Source organism: Fragaria vesca, linkage group LG3 (assembly GCF_000184155.1).
Source record: "Fragaria vesca subsp. vesca linkage group LG3, FraVesHawaii_1.0, whole genome shotgun sequence".
Lineage (NCBI taxonomy): Eukaryota > Viridiplantae > Streptophyta > Magnoliopsida > Rosales > Rosaceae > Fragaria > Fragaria vesca.
The window spans coordinates 17738375-17757108 of NC_020493.1; the positions used below are offsets into that span (position 1 = coordinate 17738375).

At 38.2% G+C, this 18734-nt stretch overlaps 2 protein-coding genes and 1 pseudogene across 2 annotated transcripts; 1 reads left to right on the plus strand and 2 right to left on the minus strand.

Annotated features, from left to right (window-relative positions):
- LOC101292292 overlaps positions 1 to 5728 on the plus strand; it is a 13663-nt pseudogene extending 7935 nt beyond the window's left edge.
- Positions 5729 to 5812: 84 nt separating this feature from the next.
- Positions 5813 to 8507, minus strand: LOC101291031. Its single transcript, XM_004294519.1, has 3 exons — positions 8428 to 8507; positions 6667 to 6838; positions 5813 to 6550 (listed from the first exon to the last, which is right to left on the minus strand). The coding sequence occupies exons 2-3, from the start codon at positions 6835 to 6837 to the stop codon at positions 6482 to 6484; spliced, it is 240 nt and encodes a 79-aa protein (XP_004294567.1). The 5' UTR covers position 6838; positions 8428 to 8507; the 3' UTR covers positions 5813 to 6481.
- A 1206-nt stretch (positions 8508 to 9713) lies between these two features.
- LOC101291320 (pentatricopeptide repeat-containing protein At4g18975, chloroplastic-like) lies at positions 9714 to 14128 on the minus strand. The gene is made up of 8 exons (XM_004294520.1): positions 14016 to 14128; positions 12065 to 12201; positions 11898 to 11969; positions 11693 to 11814; positions 11378 to 11474; positions 11064 to 11207; positions 10343 to 10555; positions 9714 to 10185 (listed from the first exon to the last, which is right to left on the minus strand). Exons 2-8 carry the CDS (start codon positions 12107 to 12109, stop codon positions 9976 to 9978), a joined length of 903 nt encoding a protein of 300 aa, XP_004294568.1. The 5' UTR covers positions 12110 to 12201; positions 14016 to 14128; the 3' UTR covers positions 9714 to 9975.
- Positions 14129 to 18734: the final 4606 nt, after the last annotated feature.

Consider the following 18734-nt stretch of genomic DNA (forward strand, 5'->3'; position numbering starts at 1 on the left):
GCAGTAAAGCGCATAATCCGATATGTTGCTGGAACTCTGGATCATGGAATTAAGTACACTTTCGACACTAATGTTGAGATTGCAGGATACACTGACTCGGACTGGGCTAGAGATGCAAATGACAGAAAAAGCACTTCCGGTGGCTGCTTCTTTGTAGGCAACAATCTTGTTCCATGGCATAGCAAGAAGCAAAATTGTACCTCCCTCTCTACTGCTCAAGCTGAGTATGTAGCAGCTGGTAGTTGTTGCACACAACTCATGTGGATGAAGCAGATGCTTGCAGACTATGGTTTCCAGCAAGGTACGTTATCTCTATTCTGTGATAATACCTCTGCCATAAACATCTCAAAGAATCTAGTGTTGCATTCTAGGACCAAGCATATAGAGATAAGATATCACTTCATTCGTGGCTTGGTTGAAGAGAAACTGCTTGAGCTTACTTTCATTCCAACTGAAAAGCAATTAGCTGATTTGTTCACTAAACCACTTGACAATGCTAGGCATTTGAGTTTGTGCAAGGCCATAGGATTGTGTGACAACAAGTAAACACTTCCCCTGCTAGTGTGTGTGTTTTGTTGGTGTATATATGTTCTGATTTCTTTTAAAAAAAATGTGTTTTTTTTGTTTTCAGTTCCTCTTTACAGGTTCAGGAATAGAGGACCTTCTTGGTATCCTTAGTCAGTTTCTGAACTTGACCTAGGTGACTAATTGTACTTCCTTTCCTTGTTTCAGTCTTACTCTTCACATAGGTGTGTGTACATGTTCAGATATTGTCGTATGTGGTCTGACCTTTATTGCAAATCTGCAGTATTCTTATGTGCACTATTACTGATCACTTTGGTTGCACTAAAGCTTGGGCTATATACTTGAGATAAGAGTTCATACTAAGGGGGAGTTTGCTTTCCAAACTAATCTCAAAGTAAACATTCCTTGGTTGTGGTGAACAATTTAAGGGTGAGCAGAAACGAGGTTGGTTTGAAGATTGAGGTTCACAGAACTCAATGATCTAGGCTAATCTCTAAGTACACATTCCTTGGTCGTGATGAACGATATAAGGGTGGGAAGAAACGAGATTTGGTTTAAGAATTAGGACGTTCTGGTTAGAACAAAGTTGAGAAAAAATTTAGATTGACAATCACAAATGACTTCTTGAATCAGCTAGTCCTCCACTTGTCTTGTTATGCAGTGGGGATTTCTGAGATGTATTCTATCCTTCGATGGGTTCGGATGATGTGTCTATATGAGTGTCCTTGTTACACATATTGTCCAAGGTCAACTGATCTTGTGAAGCAATGACACATTTTCTGCTACTTGAACCTATGAGGACGATTTCTCAGTTAAGGCTGTGATATTAATGTTGGACCAAATAAATTCATGGATAAAAGTTTTTTCTGGAGAGATAAGGATGGAAGGACTAGATGATATCCCAGTATGACATAGCTCACGTTGGCAATAAATACTTAGTTGATGCCCTCAAGCTTTTTAAGCACCATGTGGTTATTATCTCACTCCCACACTCACTCTAAAGTGCTGCAAATAAAAAAAATAGAGACCACTGGGACTTGTCACTATCACAAACCTATGTGATTTGCTTTTGTTTGATCAAGGTTTGTTTGTTTGTTATGATATGTCACCTTGTGAGTCTATGCTTAAACTGACTTCAAAAACTAAGGATGCAAATTGAATGGTCATTTTCCTTAAGCTTGTTTGTGCAGTCCTTTTCTCTAAAGAGTGTTCCTCAGAAACAAACGATTTTTTGCTTTTTCATATGCACACTCTTAGGGGGAGTATAGGCTTGAGTAGTTTTATTCTTGGTTTCTGTTTTGTTTGCATGTGCTTACGTGGTTACTTCCAGGGGTTTTCATTGGTCACTCTAAACGGTGGTGTTTTGCCACGTCTCAAAGCATCATCATTGCATGGTCTTGGATATTTAATTATTATAGCCGTTTTGAGCAGTTGGGATTAGTGGGCTTGACAGTTTTCAAGACACTCTGATCGTGTCCAACGCTTCCGCTCTCACTCTCTCTTTCTTAAAACCTGTCTTTCTCTCTTCTCTTTTTTCTTTCCGAAACCCACTCTTCTTCTTCTCATCTCCTTCTCTGTTCTGCGTTCTCTCAATCCAAAGCTCTCTCAGCCAAAAATGTCGAACAAGCCTGTTGGGCCAAATTTTGTCAATTTTGGGGAGGAACCCCTAAACCTGCTTCCCATCCAGGCTGAAGTGCCTATCTATGGAGGTCAATCTCTTCGGCTTACTGCTACCCCTGGCGGTCCCTCCATAGCAGACAAGCTTGAAGCTCTAAGAGACCCAGTTTCTCCTCCCACTCTAGGTAAGAGGCCTCGCTAAGCCATCTCTATCCGGCGGTGGTGGACCATCTGTGGCAGTTCCTTCCCTTCACCCTCTCCGGTTAGGTCTCCAATTAGATCTCCCTCTCTTTCTTCTGAGGGTGTATGGACCGAGGTACCTGTCCCAGCCCCTGATCCCAAATCCAAGCGGTGCACCTCCAATCGTAGGGTTACCAGATCATCCTCTGCTCCTCAGGCGCCCTCTGCACCAACTGGTGCTCCAGCTCCGGTTGAGACCTCCTCGGGGGTCCCTGCTTCTGGGTCTCCGGTGTCTAGGCGACCTCCTCCCTCCAAGGCTCCTACCAAGCCCTCCTCCAGTGCTAAGCCTTCTCGTTCTGGTCCTCGGAATTTGGTTGACAAAGGCAAGGGTCCCATGGATGGCACCAGGCCTCCCCAGTCCACCATGCCTCCCAAGAAGAGATCTGCTGAGGTATCCCACTCCTCTGGTCCTCCTCTTTCTCACTTTCAATCTGAGGAGAGTCGAGATTATTTCTGTACTTCTATTGTTACTAAGAGAATAGTGTTTGAGAGACCTATCGCTTTTGATTCTCTGCATCCTGAAGTTAAGAAATTAGCTGTTCATTGGGGTTGGGATCAGGTTCTGACATCCTTCCATAGGGTCAATAGGACTTAGGTTCAAGAATTTTATGCCAATTTCCCTCAGAATGCACCTGAAAAGGTGAAAATTCAATCTCAACGCCCCATTGTTGTCAAGGTTAGGGGTAAGGATGTTGACATTTCTCCTCCTAGGATTCGATCTAGCCTGTCTCTCCCTGCCACATTACCCAACTCAGTCAAACTGGTTTTGGATTACATCAAATCTGTCTCTCTTCTTGAGTTAGGAGGAGCACTTTATCAGTCCACTTTTCCTCAGCCAGAGCTCACTGCTTCTCATCTTTCCAGTCAATTCATGTCTGAGTTGTGCAAGTTTTTAGGCTTCGTGGTTCACTCTCTTTTGACTCCCACCTCCAACACAGGCAAAATCACTCACCAACAGGCTGCCTTGATTAAATATCTGATTTCTAGCCCTTCCAAGCCTCGTTTTCCTGCTGAGTATTTCATTTACAAAGCCATCAGGGGTGCGGGCACATCTCTTCGTGAGAATAGCTCTCTTGTCTTCCTTGCTGTCATCACCAAACTCTGTTTAGATACTGGTGTACATGTCCTTGATACTGATGTCATGGCTCCTGAGAATGAGGCTGCTCCGGTCGACAAGTTATCCTTGGCAAAATCGAAGAGCCAGTCTGATGTGTATGTGGAATCATTAGAGCAGACCCTGCTAAAGCAAGAGATCAAGCGTCAAGTTTCAAATGCTGTTGCTACTCTGCAAGCTTCTTTTACTGCTCAGTTTGAGGCCCTGCGAAATGAACTGAAGGAATCTATGGGGACACATGCGCCTCCTGCTAACACTTCTGGTGGGGATGGAGCCTCGTCTACCCCTTCTTCCAGCTCTAGTTCTGGGGAGTCCTCTGACGCCTCAGCTGAGGAGTCAGAAGAAGCTGTGTGATCTTCTTGTTTTTGTTGTCTCATGGTGTCTAATGGTGTGTACTTCCCTTATTTCTTGTTTTCCATTGTAGGTTTCTATTTCTTTTAAAACCTCTCAGATATTTTATTCTCTGTTTCCCTTTGGTATTCCTTGCCAAAAAGGGGGAGAATTAGTTGTAGGAATTGCTGGTTGCTGGTTTATGTTTGTAAGACATTGTTGGTTTTTATGGCTGTTCAATACAATGTTTTATGACTGTTTAATGCAATAGTAAATTCTCAGTGTTAGTGTGCTAATGACTCAGTTGTAGTTGCTGTGATTCTTCACTTGTTCTTGAAGTTGTTTTCTGTAGGTTATTTTCCCTACAAATGAAGTGTTTTGTGAAGGAATGCCAAAGGGGGAGATTGAATGTATAAGGATAGTTGGCAATCCTTTTATCCTGCAAAACACTTTGAGATAATGTTATTTGATCAAGAACAAGTGGCGCTAATATCCCTTATGGTTTCAGGTAAAACATGCATCTGCATATCACTGTTTTTCACAGAGGTTAGCAGCTTCGCTTGCTATCATAGTACTGAGTCTTCTGCTGTCCTGAGTTTCAAAGTCTGTTATATTAGTTTAATAAGTCTTTCAAATTCAAATGGACAACTGAGTTTGTGGGAAGTGCCTTAGCGCTCAAACCAGTCAAAGGGTTGAGATCTTTTGTTATGCCAACCCGTGACCAAATGGTTTGATGCTCAAGGCTCCAGTTGGGATTTCATGATACGTTATCCTATGTATAACTGGTCCCTGTGTGATTCAAAGACCAGTCGCTATCGGCTGTGTCAAGGTCCACTAATGGACTGAGTAAGAGGGTTTGAAACCTCTTTGCTCCCTGTTTTGAATCATTCATGTTTTAGGAAAGGGTTATTTGTCTTATTGAGATTGCTTGTGTCATCTCTGTGTTTGGACACATCACTTTCAGTATGGGAGCCAAACACTTCTGTCCAAACCTTTCTGAAACATGTTGAGGTCAGCTTGCATCATCTTTGATGCCTTGTTGGCCTATATATATCTATAGCTTTGGCTTTGCTCAATGGTTGTGGAAAACAGCCTTATTGCGTTTTCTTTGTTGAGTCTAGTTTTTAGCTTGCATTGTTCATGCTGCTCTAAATCTTCTTCATGACTGTAAACCTTAGAGCTTGAACTCAAAACTTCTTTCATCAACTCATATCATGTTGCATACCATGAGGGATGTGTAGTGCAACCAACCCAAGAAGCGTTCAAGGTTGAATCTGCTAGTGGTTAGCTGAATTCATGAACAAGGCTTCGAAAAGTATCTCATGTTGTAAGAACTTAGAAACAAGAGAGGGAATAGGTCTAGACTAGTTCGGGACTAGGAAGGATAGCACTGTGGTAGTGTATCACTAGAACTATTATTCTTGTAAGAAGTTACTTCAACTTAGTGGAAGTTTTTGTCTCTCAAGAGTTAGAGACACGCAGTTTTTCTCCCTGCATTCAGGGTTTCTGCGAGTAAAAAACATCCTTGTGTTGTTTCTTTATTTGCTGCAATTTACTTTCTACAAACTCGTATCCTGTGATTCTGGGATAACATAAGTCATTGCTATCCTCAGATACAAAAGGCCCCCCCCCCCCCCCCCCCCCACGGACCTTTACAAGTTGGAGGACGAGATGTATGCATTGGAAAACTATGCATATCATATGAGGGAAAAAGTTTCTGAGCCCTCAGAGGAGCTGAAGCTCAGTGGAACGGCCAAGAAAAAAATCCTAACAGCAGTTGATAATGCCATTTGGTGGCTTGAGGGGAACGAAGATGCTGAATGTCATGAATATGAGGACCAGTTGGCTAAACTTGAAGACATCTGCAACCCCATTATTAAGAAGACTACTGAGATGGGGTAGGACTCATAAGAGTGGTGGTGCTATGTCTGAAGTTGAAGTTCGTAGTGCTGCTTAAGAAGAATTCAGATATTTTATTTCTTTTTTGTTTTTCAGAAATTCAGTTTTAATTTGTTCTGAGATGTAATTGCAAGTGACATGAATTATTTATGTGGTTGCTCATTACATTCTATAATCTTGGATATCCTATTAATTATTTTGCTTGGATTTGATCGAGGTAAATCAGGTAATGAGGTATGAGAAGAAACCTTTATTGTGAAAAAAAAAAAACAAACAAAAACATAAAAACAAAGCACAGCAAGAACCCTAACCAGCATATGTTAAATCGGCTAGCATTCTCAGCAGAAACACAGTCAACATACTGGATTGTGCTTGGTGTTCGTCAGAATTTGCTGCCTGTATGTTGGTATTATTATCATAAATTACAATTCGGTATCTCTAAGCTTTTCTTACAGATATTATGTTTCTTGAAATAGAGGACTAACCAGTTCAAGTGACCATAAAAATCAAGAACTCAACTTTCCCGAGTCAACCGGTTTACATATAAAACAAACTTGTTGAAATATCCTTGAACTACAAGAGAATTGCTCAAAATTATACATCCATAATTTCTCAAAGCTTAAACACTAAGATCAAAATGGAGAATTATGTGTGAAAATTCTAAGGTGCAACAATAGAACAGCTTTCCCTACCTTACCATCTGCCACCCAGAAGAATCAGGCCCTAATTTTAAGTCGTTCTCTTCTAACACACAAACTACTTCCTTCCCCTGCTCAGCCTCTGCAAGTGGTAATTAATGCTTCCCATTGATTTGTTTTTGTTGCTCTGTAACAAAGGGCCAGACATTTTAGCAAAAGTCTAGGAAAAATATTTGATAATTGCAGAAAGGGACACATTTAAGCCTAATGCAGAACACACAACACAGGACATCTAAAATGTACCTGAGAATCCATGCAGGTACTCAAAAGCTCCTTCTGCCTTACACACTTCTCGTCACAGTTGCTGTTAAGAGCCAAGCAACTGAGAAATGTTACCATTTCCTTCATGCAAGGTTTGTGAAAAGCACCGAATTTCTTTGGATTAATGTATATCGAACCTGCTTTGCGACCCATTCTGTGATTGACACAAATAAGCAAGAAAGTATCAGGCTCACACAAATATTGAAACAAGGATCTGAACACAATCTAAAGGCATATAAAAGTAAAATTTTAAAAAAACACCTGGACATATGTCCTTTTATAATTATGAACTATTCTCAGGATAATACGACATACCACATACTTCACTAATGAATAATGAAGCATACGGACAAACTAGTCAAACAATGGTCAGTGCATTTCTCCATTCAAGACCACTATTGCCTCTTTCTTTACGCTAACATGACTAGTTTCTCATAAGTGGAAGGTATTTATGCATGGATGTAATGTCTGACAGAAACTGTGAGTTTACACACTTGCATGGACATAAATATTTCAGCAAAAAGTGTCAAATGTTGTGATTTGCCGCAGTTCAACACTTCTAAACCCGAATTTGTCCATATACTAGGATTCAGCCTCCTCATATCATCTATAGACAGACTAATCATACACAAGGCGAGTAAGCCGATCCTGCTCCCCGACTCTGCTATGATTTAACCCAATACGAAAGAGCATAGTCTGTTGGTTCAGAAATTAATTTTAGCATCATACTTCTGCTAAAGCATCACTAATGTCAAAGAATGTATAAAAAATGGAATAAATCTCCACTACCCAAAACCACAGTAAAATGGGGATGCCCATCAAATTTGCCAATCTACCTCACTGAAAAAGTAATAAAAGAGAGTTTGTATAAAAAAAAAGAGAGTAATAAAACAGAGTTTTTTGAAAACTAAAAACTATACGAGAGCCCAAGGCATGGGCTAAAAGAATTTGGATTCTCAGCTGTATTGTGCAAAAATGTCAGGAAAGGACTCCATTTATAAGAACCCCTCAGGATCACATTCACATCAACAAAAAAGTTACAACAACTCTTCATTAAAAAATAAAAAATAAGCATATACTCAGGCTATCAAACGCAACCTCTATAAATTTGACCACGTAAAAACACCGATGGAACAGCTAGTCGTAAAGCATAGTTTTTCAGATGCAGTATATGTTTTCTTGTCCAACTTCAACATAAACATGCACCTCACAAAATATTGAAATTAAATAAGTGAAAACCATGAATGAAGAACCAAATGTATGCAATGTCTGAAACCCAACGGAACCTGTATATTATTGAGTCAAATGCAATACCACTTGAACGAGGATCATGGTAAACAAAACTCATCCTCCGGCGTGTCTCATCCATCGAAGACAATACTTAATTACTTGTCAACTTTAACTGAAACTAGCAAAGCTTCCACACTACGACAATTCAGTACTCTTAAAATTTGAAAACCAAGAATATGCAATCTCTTGAACCATCCCAACAAGTTCAATCCTGTGTTTAAAGCTCGAAAAACCAACACGGATATCAACATACACAAATATTGGTATAGAATCGATGCAGAACAAAAGCCCAGTTGCATAGGAACGATTTACAACTAATTCTCCCAGTTGCAGTGTAAATCAGATGTACATTCATCCAAGGTTTCTCTTTAACTAAACGAAATCAAAAACCCAAATATAGCGTGAGAGAAATGAGAGCTTGATAAACAGAAAGAACAGGGAAGAGTGAATTACCGAATCGTCTCGATTAATCGCCGAACCGGCAGTAGGGCTTTGGCTTGGCTGATTTGCAGACGTTCGAGATTCTTCTCTCTTTGTTACATGGAGATACAGCTGCAATGGGATGGGCCTAATCATAACCCACGAGTCAGGATTCATCGGGCTTTTCATCTTTCGGTTTATCATTGGGCCTATCATCTGGTTTGGTAATTAGTGAATTAATCGATTTACGGCATTTTAATCATCAAGAAATAAAAAATTCAAGAACCGAACCTGGAAATTCTGGAAATAATTTAGTGAAGTTGAATTTACTTATTACATAAATACTAGTTAGATGTTCTGGTTTTTCAATACAAATGCATGCTTAATTATAAGTACAAATTTGCTATAACAGTACTAAGTTCATCACTACTTCCTTTTATCACATCAACCATATGTGGAAGCTCACATTGAACCATATCAAAATAATATGATATAGAAACTTAAAAATCTAATCACGATAGTGAGAATGCCTATTAAACTCATTTAACTATTATATCGGACTCAGTTTATGTGACAATTAAACTCATTAGCTATTATATTAGTTTTCTCCATTATCTCATGTGTTCTATATATCGGACTCAGTTTAATTGACAATTAAACTCATTAGCTATTATATTAGTTTTCTCCATTATCTCATGTGTTCTATTGTCGAACAATTTTCATTGATGGCTTAATTATTTAAACATTTATTCACAAGATAAAAATGTTTGTCATGAGGTTTACATTCACATAAACAAGTAAAACAACAACTCTGTAATTGAACCACTCGGTCACATGAATATTATGTAACCCGCCAAATCTGGAAGGCTCATTCCATATGCTCAAAAGACAACATTTGCTATTTCTTAGAGCGACATACACAACAAACTATCCAATAGCTGCAGGTGTATTCTCAATACAATTTTGAATGAGAAAACAAATTGTTAAAGCACATATACATGGCAGACGTACAAGTTATTATCCATAAAAATTAGAAGCACATCATAATATACTTGAAAATTAATGGTTAAAGAAACACATTTACTTCTTTGCAGTCTACTTTTTAGATAGAAGCACAAAACTGCCAAGCCAAGACACCCAGGATCAGAGTGTGAATTCAAAACTTAAAAACATAGATCCATCTGGTCACATAGTAGCGACTATACCTCCTTGGCTCCTTCTCCACAAGTTTCTATGCCTTACAATCAAACACCAGGCTACTAAATACCGACAAAGATCAAGTATCACAAGCAATTAATCCAACGAAATTAGAGTGTATTAGAAAAAGGTGTAAGCAAGGGCAAGCTTTTGATGTATTGTTATTTATATTTACACAACATCCTTGTATCTAACAACAGATACCTATTTTTAGATTTAGGAGTGGATCTTATCCAGTGTATGTACATACCTTCATAGCGCTCTATGGGATATAGAAAGGGAAAATTGTAATTTATCTTCAGATATAAAACTTGTCATCTCTGAACATATATGAGCGTGGTTTAACACACCGAGTGGGTACCATGATCAGGTTTTGCTGCAGTTTCAATTGGTTAGGATGTCATCTTCAACCCATGCATTAGTTCTCACTTTAACCCTTTCACCCTTGAAGTGAATGTACTTCCATTTACACCCATATCTTCTCAAAACAAGTTTGCTCTTGTCTTCTTGACCAAACTCCTGAAATGCACGTGCCACTCTCCTGACAGTATCTTCATCTGGTCTTACACTCAACTCCTCCATATCTGCGAATACCTGATTTATCAGAAAGAGATTAAATCCTAGCAAAGAGATTAAATCCTAGCATCAAGATGATATCTCATATACATACTTTAACATATGTCACCATATGTTTCAACAGTGTCAAAATAATCATGAAAGAAGAAGGGAGTGCAATAGTTCTTACTATTACCTCTATTATCTTAGTTTTCATTTCATGATGATCATACAAAGAGATCATCCTAGAAAATAGCCGCTTTGAGATAGAGCGTGTATGTGTATGCAGAATCATGTTCCAAAGTGATTCAGCCTCATCTAGCCTATTATCCATATCAAATGCCAGTAGAAGGGTGTCATATGTTGCCATTGTTGCTCCTTGACCTTTGCTTAGCATCCACTTTGCCACCTGACCAGCACAAAGGATTAGCCACAAATAAGTTTCCTTGTGTCTTAATACAAGATAAATATTTATTCCATGTCCATAAATCATTGAGTTACGCTTCTTCTGGTCTAAAAAGTTACCATTTTAATATTTCTTGTACATGAAACTCATTAGAAAATAGAAGAGATCCCAGCAACTAATCAGGAGGCTAATAAACTATATAGATCCCTAACAAGGCGTCCTTCAAGAGCTATCTATATGTCAAGTCTCCTTTGTTGTTTCATGTCAAGTTGGATTTTACTTTTGAAGATTCATGCCTTTAAGGGTTAGGTCTCAATATGAACCAGGCTACTTGTCAACCATATCGGAATCAAGTGCATTAGGTCTCAATATGAACCAGGCTACTTGTCAACCATATCGGAATCAAGTGCATTAGGTCCCCAATGGAACAGGTAAATATTTCATTGGTGAAATTTCCACTATCTTAAGGAATGCATTATAATCTAATTTAAACAATCTGCAAGTGTCATACTTGAATTACACGCCTCCACTGACAAGTCCTCCTTAGAATTCTCAAAGCCTTAGCTGCTGCAATCAGTGGGAACTCTGTCTCCCAAGCTGTCCATTTATCCAATGCTCCAAAAATAGCCTCTTTCTCATTGGGAAGATCAGATACCTGTCGTATCAACTATAATGAAGCAAAGGACTGGAAACAGAATCATAACTTTTTCTGATTATTTTGGAACTTATAAAAAAACAAAACAAAAATCTACTAGAAGCAATATGTTTCAGAAGATTAAAAAACTTGAACATAACACAAGTCTCAAGATGTGGAAAGAGACTAACAATTCTAATAAGATTGAGTGCCTTTTGTCCAGACCCAGCTGAGTCTTTTTTCTTCCATAAGTGGTGCTCATTCCTTCCCGCCTTCTTGATTATTTTCCTACACTAAATGCAAAAGACTTCTTTTAAAAGCTTTATAACAACCTAAAGAGCAATACCTACATAAATAATACTTAGTAATAGTTAGAAAACAGTTTGACCAAAACAAAACGTAGCTAAGCATTTGCTGCATTTCAGTGAAGAAACAGTGTGTTACATAATGAACTGAACATTAACAATCAGAGATTATAGTTGCAAAGACTGAGAGAGGAAACCTACTTCTCCATTGCTTTTGAAGCCATTACAGTTTGTCTACTTTGCTTCTGGCAGCACTTCAGATCGAACATGTTTAAACCCACAACATAACGTAAAGAATTCCTTACGCAGAGAAATGAGGAAGACTGCAAATGAAAATTTCCCAAATTCAAGAAAGGTGGTAAATTTGACAACAACAATGAGGATAGATGACAACAAAGCATGTTACCTTCAGCGAGAGAGCAGTTCTGGAATTTGACAAGCCGACCGTGCGTGACAAAGCAGCTTCAGTTGGCTTGATCTAATAGGATATCAAAAAAGTCAGGTTAAACACACAGAACCATAAGGTGGCCTCTGATGGAAGTTTGACAAAGTGTGAATAACTCAGTTCCACACCTGATTAATTCCTGACTGGCAACAAATGGAGCTTCCAAAGTTCATACTTGCCAAAAATCAGAAATGTCTACAAGGATTGTATTGAAGAATATGAAACAATTTGAGACCGTTTATAGGACCACAACACCTGTATCAAGCTATAAAAAAGAACTGAGCAATTTTGATAACACAAACATTTGAACCATATTTCTTAAAAGCACCAGCACTTGATATCAACTATCAAGCTCAAAAGTCTAAACTTGGAAATTAAACTTCACAAAAGGCCATGAAGACATCAGAACCAAATTTCTTTGGATTAATGTATATCGAACCTGCTTAGTGACACATTCTATGATTAATACAAATAAGTGAGAAAGCAAGAAACTGTCAAGCTTGCTCAATTATTAAAAGAAGGACCCAATCTAAAAGAAAATAAATTTGCAATGAAAATGAAACACGGATATCCTTTTATAAATTATAATTATGAACTATCCTCAGTATAATACCACATACTTTACTTCTGGACAATGAAGCATACAAAGAGATTAGTAATAGATGGTCAGTGCATCTCTCTGTCCATGCACTATCATTGCCTTTCTTTAGTATAAATGACCAGTTCCTCATAGGTGAAAGGCATATATGCATGGTAGAGGAGAAAACCTAAAATTCTGAGTTTACATGAGTACATGGATATAAATATTCAGCACAAAATATCAAGTCTATCCCTATATTAGGATTCAGTCTCTCCATATCATCTAAAGACAGACCTATCACAAACAAGGTGAGCAAACCAAATAATGTTGGTTCAGAAAGCAACTGTAGCATCATTTTCAAATTTATACTTCAACTAAACGCATCACGCATTACAAAGAAAATAATAAAAATGGAATCGATCTCCACGACCCACAATCCAAAAGCACAGTGAAATGGGGATGCCCATCAAACTTTCGAATCTACCTCAATGATATGGGTATAGAGTACGGTCTTTGAGAACTACAAACTAACTGATAGTCTGATACCATATCTCAAGGCATGGGCTAAAAGAATTTGGATTGTCAGTTGTCATACAAAAATGATTTTTGTCAGAAAAGGACTTCATCTTCCAGATGTAATAACAGCAGGAAACTCTCATTAATATCACATTCACATCTATAAAAGTTAATACAACTCTTTAGTCAAAAACAAATATAAGTTTATAACCAACATAAATTCATATACCCAAAATAAAATTAACTAACAAAAAGGCAAGCTCTATAATTTTGACCAAGTAGAAAAACTGTTGGATCTCATACAGCTAGTACTAAAGAACAGCTTACAGATGCGGTATTTGTTTTCTTGCCCAACTGAACATGAACATGCATCCCATGTTTTTTTTTCCAGCTAACTGAACCCCACGTACAAAGGATGGAAATTGAAAAGAAAAGATTACGACAAATGAAAACCATTAAACGAAGAACCAAATGTATGAAATGTCCAAAATCCAATGGAACCTATACATCAACCAGTGAAAATACAGCATTTAGGATCAAATAAAACTCAGCCTCCGGTGTGTCTTATCCATGATACAATAACAGAAACTAGCAAGCTCGCACACTGACGGTTCATAACTCTTAAATTTTGAAAACCAAGAATATGCAATCTCTTAATTCTCCCAGTTAAGTGTAAATTAGTAACCATACAAATAGTCAGATAAAGGGTGCATCCGAGGGCACAAATTGACCCAGTTGAAGTTTAAATCATCTTCAACAAATTATCGCATCGTGTATCAAATCATCTTCAACCCATTCTATTAAATTTACATACTTTCCAGTTTCTGCTAAACTTGATAGAAAACACTTTGCACCAAAATTAAATAGAAAAACTAAAAGAACATTCATCCACGCTTTCTGTTTTAGCTAAAGAAATCAAAACCCAATTTTAGAAGCAGAGAAATGAGAGCAGGATAAACAGAGAAAAAGGAAGAGTGAATTACCGAAACGCCTGGATGATGTGCTAGAGCTTTTGCTCAGCGTTTTTGTGGATTTCTGTTGGAAGGTTCTTCATCAATGGGACTGCAAAAGGGGCTACAGCTGAATTAGGATTGGGCCTAATTATAGACCCAATGTAACGGACTGTCTCAAATCTGACTAAGCCCGACTCGATAAAAAGGCTTTTGGGTTTCAACTTCAAGTAACCTTGTTTATTTGTTTGTTTGTTTTTTTTTTAACAAGGTAGGACGTCAAGCGATATATCTACTCCTATAACGACAAACAATCAAAAGCTTCACTAAAATGTGTTTCTTCAATAGATTTAAGTTAAATGATTAAATTCAGGGTTATTATATTAAGAAGCAAAATAAACAAACAAAACAAAATAGAGATATAAGTGTATATAAAGACGTGGTTGTGGGAAGTTAAGATTGATAACTGTATCTATAACAAATTTTCATGTCAAAAACCAAGCTCTACTTAGTCCCTAAAATGCAACCATTGTTTGAATCTCCAGACACCTAGAACCTCCATTGGAGTACATTTCGAGAAAACAAACAGTGTGTGGTTGCATCTAGGAGATGAAATAAGACAAAGGGTGTACAAATAAACTACCAACAGAAACCAACCTAGTCCAAATAAGGATGGGAAAAATATTAATTGGGCCACAACCTAGCCCAATGGACTACAGAAACAAACATGTAGCCAGCAAGAGAAGTTGGCCCACAAGCTCAACTCCCAGCCCATCTTTCACTGTCCAAACTGGCCATATTAACTTTCGACGTGACAGTCTTTGCCATCACCGTTTTGGTGGCCGTCCTCTTCCCTCCACCATGGGAGAAGCCTGAAAACCTTTCCTGCTCTGCTGGCTAGACGATCAGCATTGTCGCCCCAATAAACAGAAGTCGAAACCAGAATGGGTTACCGCCTTCCTCCGCCTTGGATCAAACCCTAAACCACCTTTGTTTAGGCCGATCTGTCACAGTATTGAGACACAATTGACTCGTGTAAATGTGCCTAAAACTATGAATTTCACCTGGTGTTTACATTTGATTTTGTTACTATTAATCCATTTTCTTTTGTTTGTAGAAAGTAATGGAATGAGAGTGAAGTACCCAAATTATGGCTTGAAAGTGAAGGGTTCAAAGCTAGGAGCAAAAAACATGGAATTTGGGCAAGAAAATAAAAATCAAGATTTTCTGACAAACCTTTCAGACAAACTTTTCCAACGAGCAGCCACTCATGGATGTCCTTGTCCAATCCATGGAGAAGCATGGTGGTGAGAAAATTTCATTTTGAAATTCAAAAGATTTCCCACCGTTGTGTAAGAGCATCTTAGAACTTTGTCACCTTGAAAACGTAGTTGACTTTATGGAGCCTAGGAGACCAATTCCACACACCACACTTTGAGCCGCCTTCATCTCTTTCATCTCCAAGATCCTCTTTTCCCACACACCATCTCCACCACCATTTCCACCTCCATAACCACTATTTCCATTAACTCTCATCACCACACATCTAACCAAGAGTTTCAATTCCATCGTTCCACATCACCAAAGGCTTGAAGCAAGGAGGAGGAAGCACTCACCATCCATGATATTGGAGACCCATCTCCAAATCTCCACTTCCATCTTCATTAGTCACTTCTAACTCTTTTCCTCTTCAATTTTGATGTGTTTTATGAAGTTGGAATTTGTATCATGTTATGAGTGAGTATTGAATTATTGGGGCTAGGGTTGAAACCCCTAGCCAATCTGGTATGAAATTGATGTTATACTATGTTAATTTGATGCAAGTTTCAATACCATCTTCACATGTTTATTCAAGAGTTGAATGCATTACTTAGGTCTACTCAATTTAAGTTAATGTGGTTGTCATGTCATGGAATTTTGCTACGAAATTGAGTATCTTTTAGCAAGAGAAAGCATGAAAGCACACCATATGTGCATGTGAGTGTGGTGAGTTAAAATCACATAGACGTAGGATTTGTTTGCTTGCTTTGTTATCTAAACTTTGATCTTTATGCATCTAGGAACATTGAATTGATACCTACCCGGTAATAGGATGTGTCTTAGGTAGTCGATTCAATACTTAACCAGTTAGAATTGATAACATCAAAGAAGTTTACGCCTTAATAGTCTTAACTTAACTGGATGTTAAAAGGGTAATTGGGTATTGGGTATTGGGATTGCCTTACTTGTAGTTTGATCATCAATGCATGCAAGGGAGACTATGATGAACAACCTAAGCTCTCCCATCCATTTGTCAACAAATTAACTAGCGTAGTTTAGTGTAGTTCATTATATATACTTGTTTTAGTAGCTTCTGAAAACCAAACCAAATCAAAATCAATCACCGCACATTTGCATATACGGATATACCCACCATGAACTTTGATTCTCTTTTGAGTCATTGTTTGTGATTGTACATTTACATATCCTTTTAGCTTACCTTAGGACTCCGCTAGCTAGAGTGGGATTTCTCAATTCTTTGGGTTCGACAACCGTTGCTCTAAACTCCACTATTCTATTACTTGTCATTTATATTTGGCGGTGGCTTTAATACTAACACACAGTCAAAGCCACCAACAAACCCGATCTAGAACCATATCACCACCACCGAACAAGCTCAAAACCCATTGTCTAAGACCTGAGAAAACCTCAGCCATTAAACCGCAACTACAACCACCGCACCTCAACACACAATACGGTCTGAAAGCCACCACACGATCGAAAGGAAAGATTTGATTAGGGGGTCCTTGTTATCAACAGCTCCTAATCTGACCGATCTGAACCATCACGAAATCACAAGCCGACGCTGCACAACCGTCGTAGACCACAACCCAGTCACGATCAGGGGCTTGCCACCACGTCGTCGAAGCTTCAGGAGAGTTCACCCACGCCGCCGCAACGATCAGACCACCCAACCCAGCAGGAGTGAAGTCGTCGCCGCCTCCTTTAGGGTTTCGACTCTTAACTCTCGAAGTTCACTCCGGAAAGAACAGAGCGACTCTCTCTCTCTCTCGTTGGCCTTTGTTGCTCTCTTTTGTCAAAATGTCACAACAAACTAGTGAACTTGCTCTTATAAGAAAAACAAGAATAATCAAAATTTAGATAGAAATCATGTAAACATACTTACTCCTTTTATTAAAGTGAATATTTACATGAATATTTTCTTTTACTCATTCAACCTCTTTGATTTTAAAAAAGATTTTAAACAAAACTGGAACTCCGGAAGAAGTTGGCAACAATTGAACATATAACATGTTTGTGCAATAAAGCAATCATGCATGGCACAAATTTAAGGCCAAATTTAATTCTAATTTTCAAGGCTGGTATGGTATATGTCACACCCCGGACTCGGTGTCGGTGGTTTCCAAGCACTCAACACCAAATCCGAGGCGTGAGCGGGAAAAGTAAAAGAAAATAAAACAATTTCACATATTTTTCTCGAAATTGTCGAAAATAAAACGTTTACAATAACAAAATAAATTACAAAGACAAAATAAGGATCTTGCGGTCTAGCTCACTCTAATATTCTGTAACTCTGTTCTACTCTTGTACACGTTAGCTAAACGTCAATAGTCTTTTAGAAAGACGTATCCTTGTACAAACCTGAACAAAAATCTATAGGGGTGAATTTACACTCAGTAAGGTCTAACCTCTTGAGGTTATACTTAACTATGTCGCACAATCAAGTTATCACATATCAAACAATACTTCATATATATAACGACAATTCGATGCATGTATGCAAATGAATGTTTTCCTCAGTTACTGGCGAATCAGTCCATACATCAAAGACATGTGAGTCTACATGTCCCATAATCGTGTATTTTACCAACCGGAGGTGACTTAGATGTCTCGAATATATGATCTAATAATCAGTAATATCTCACCACATGTACCTCTTTTGTTAGTCATCTTGTTATACTCATGGTCTCTAAACTCGAAACCCGATAAGATCGTTTTATCGATGTCCGCCAACAAAAGGGCCTACATTCCCCAAACTTGTGCACGTATGGGCTACACTGGATCTTGGACAACCCACGAGGAAACTCAACTACACAAAATGTATTTATTCTATCAATCTCATTCTCCTCTCCAGAATCACCATTCTCACTATTTCTCACAATTCCTCACAATGCATGATGCATAACAATTGAGCATCAATACTGGCATCATAATATCGAACACATGCTTTTAAGAAAAATAATAACATTAATCATATATTTCAACGATATTACATGCTTTTATGAAAAATCGTAACATCCAAGAGTTAATTACTTAATGGCACACAAATCACTCAATTTCATTTATAATCTAATTATCAATTTAAATAAAGGTCTCCCGAGAAAGGCCCAACCTTAAATCCAAGCGTTAGCTCCGACGCTAACTAAAATTAGTAACTCAGCGACACGTTTTTTGAAATCTTTATCCTTCTGCTTCTGTAAGCTCGTGTCTCTCATTCCATCCTCGTACACTCTTGCTTTGAAGCAGTCGACATTTATGCCGAAATTGTTATGGACACCCATACTGTCTTATCTCAAGTATGCTCCAAGCACCAATATAAACTCCAGATTTACTCTAAACACCCAAATCACCATCCTCCGATTCCATTGACCTTCCTAGTCAAATTCTGAAATTATGGACACCCAAAAACAAGTGTCCAATTCTTCCGTTCCATCCTTCTAGTCTTTAACAAATTTCAAATACTCATCTTAA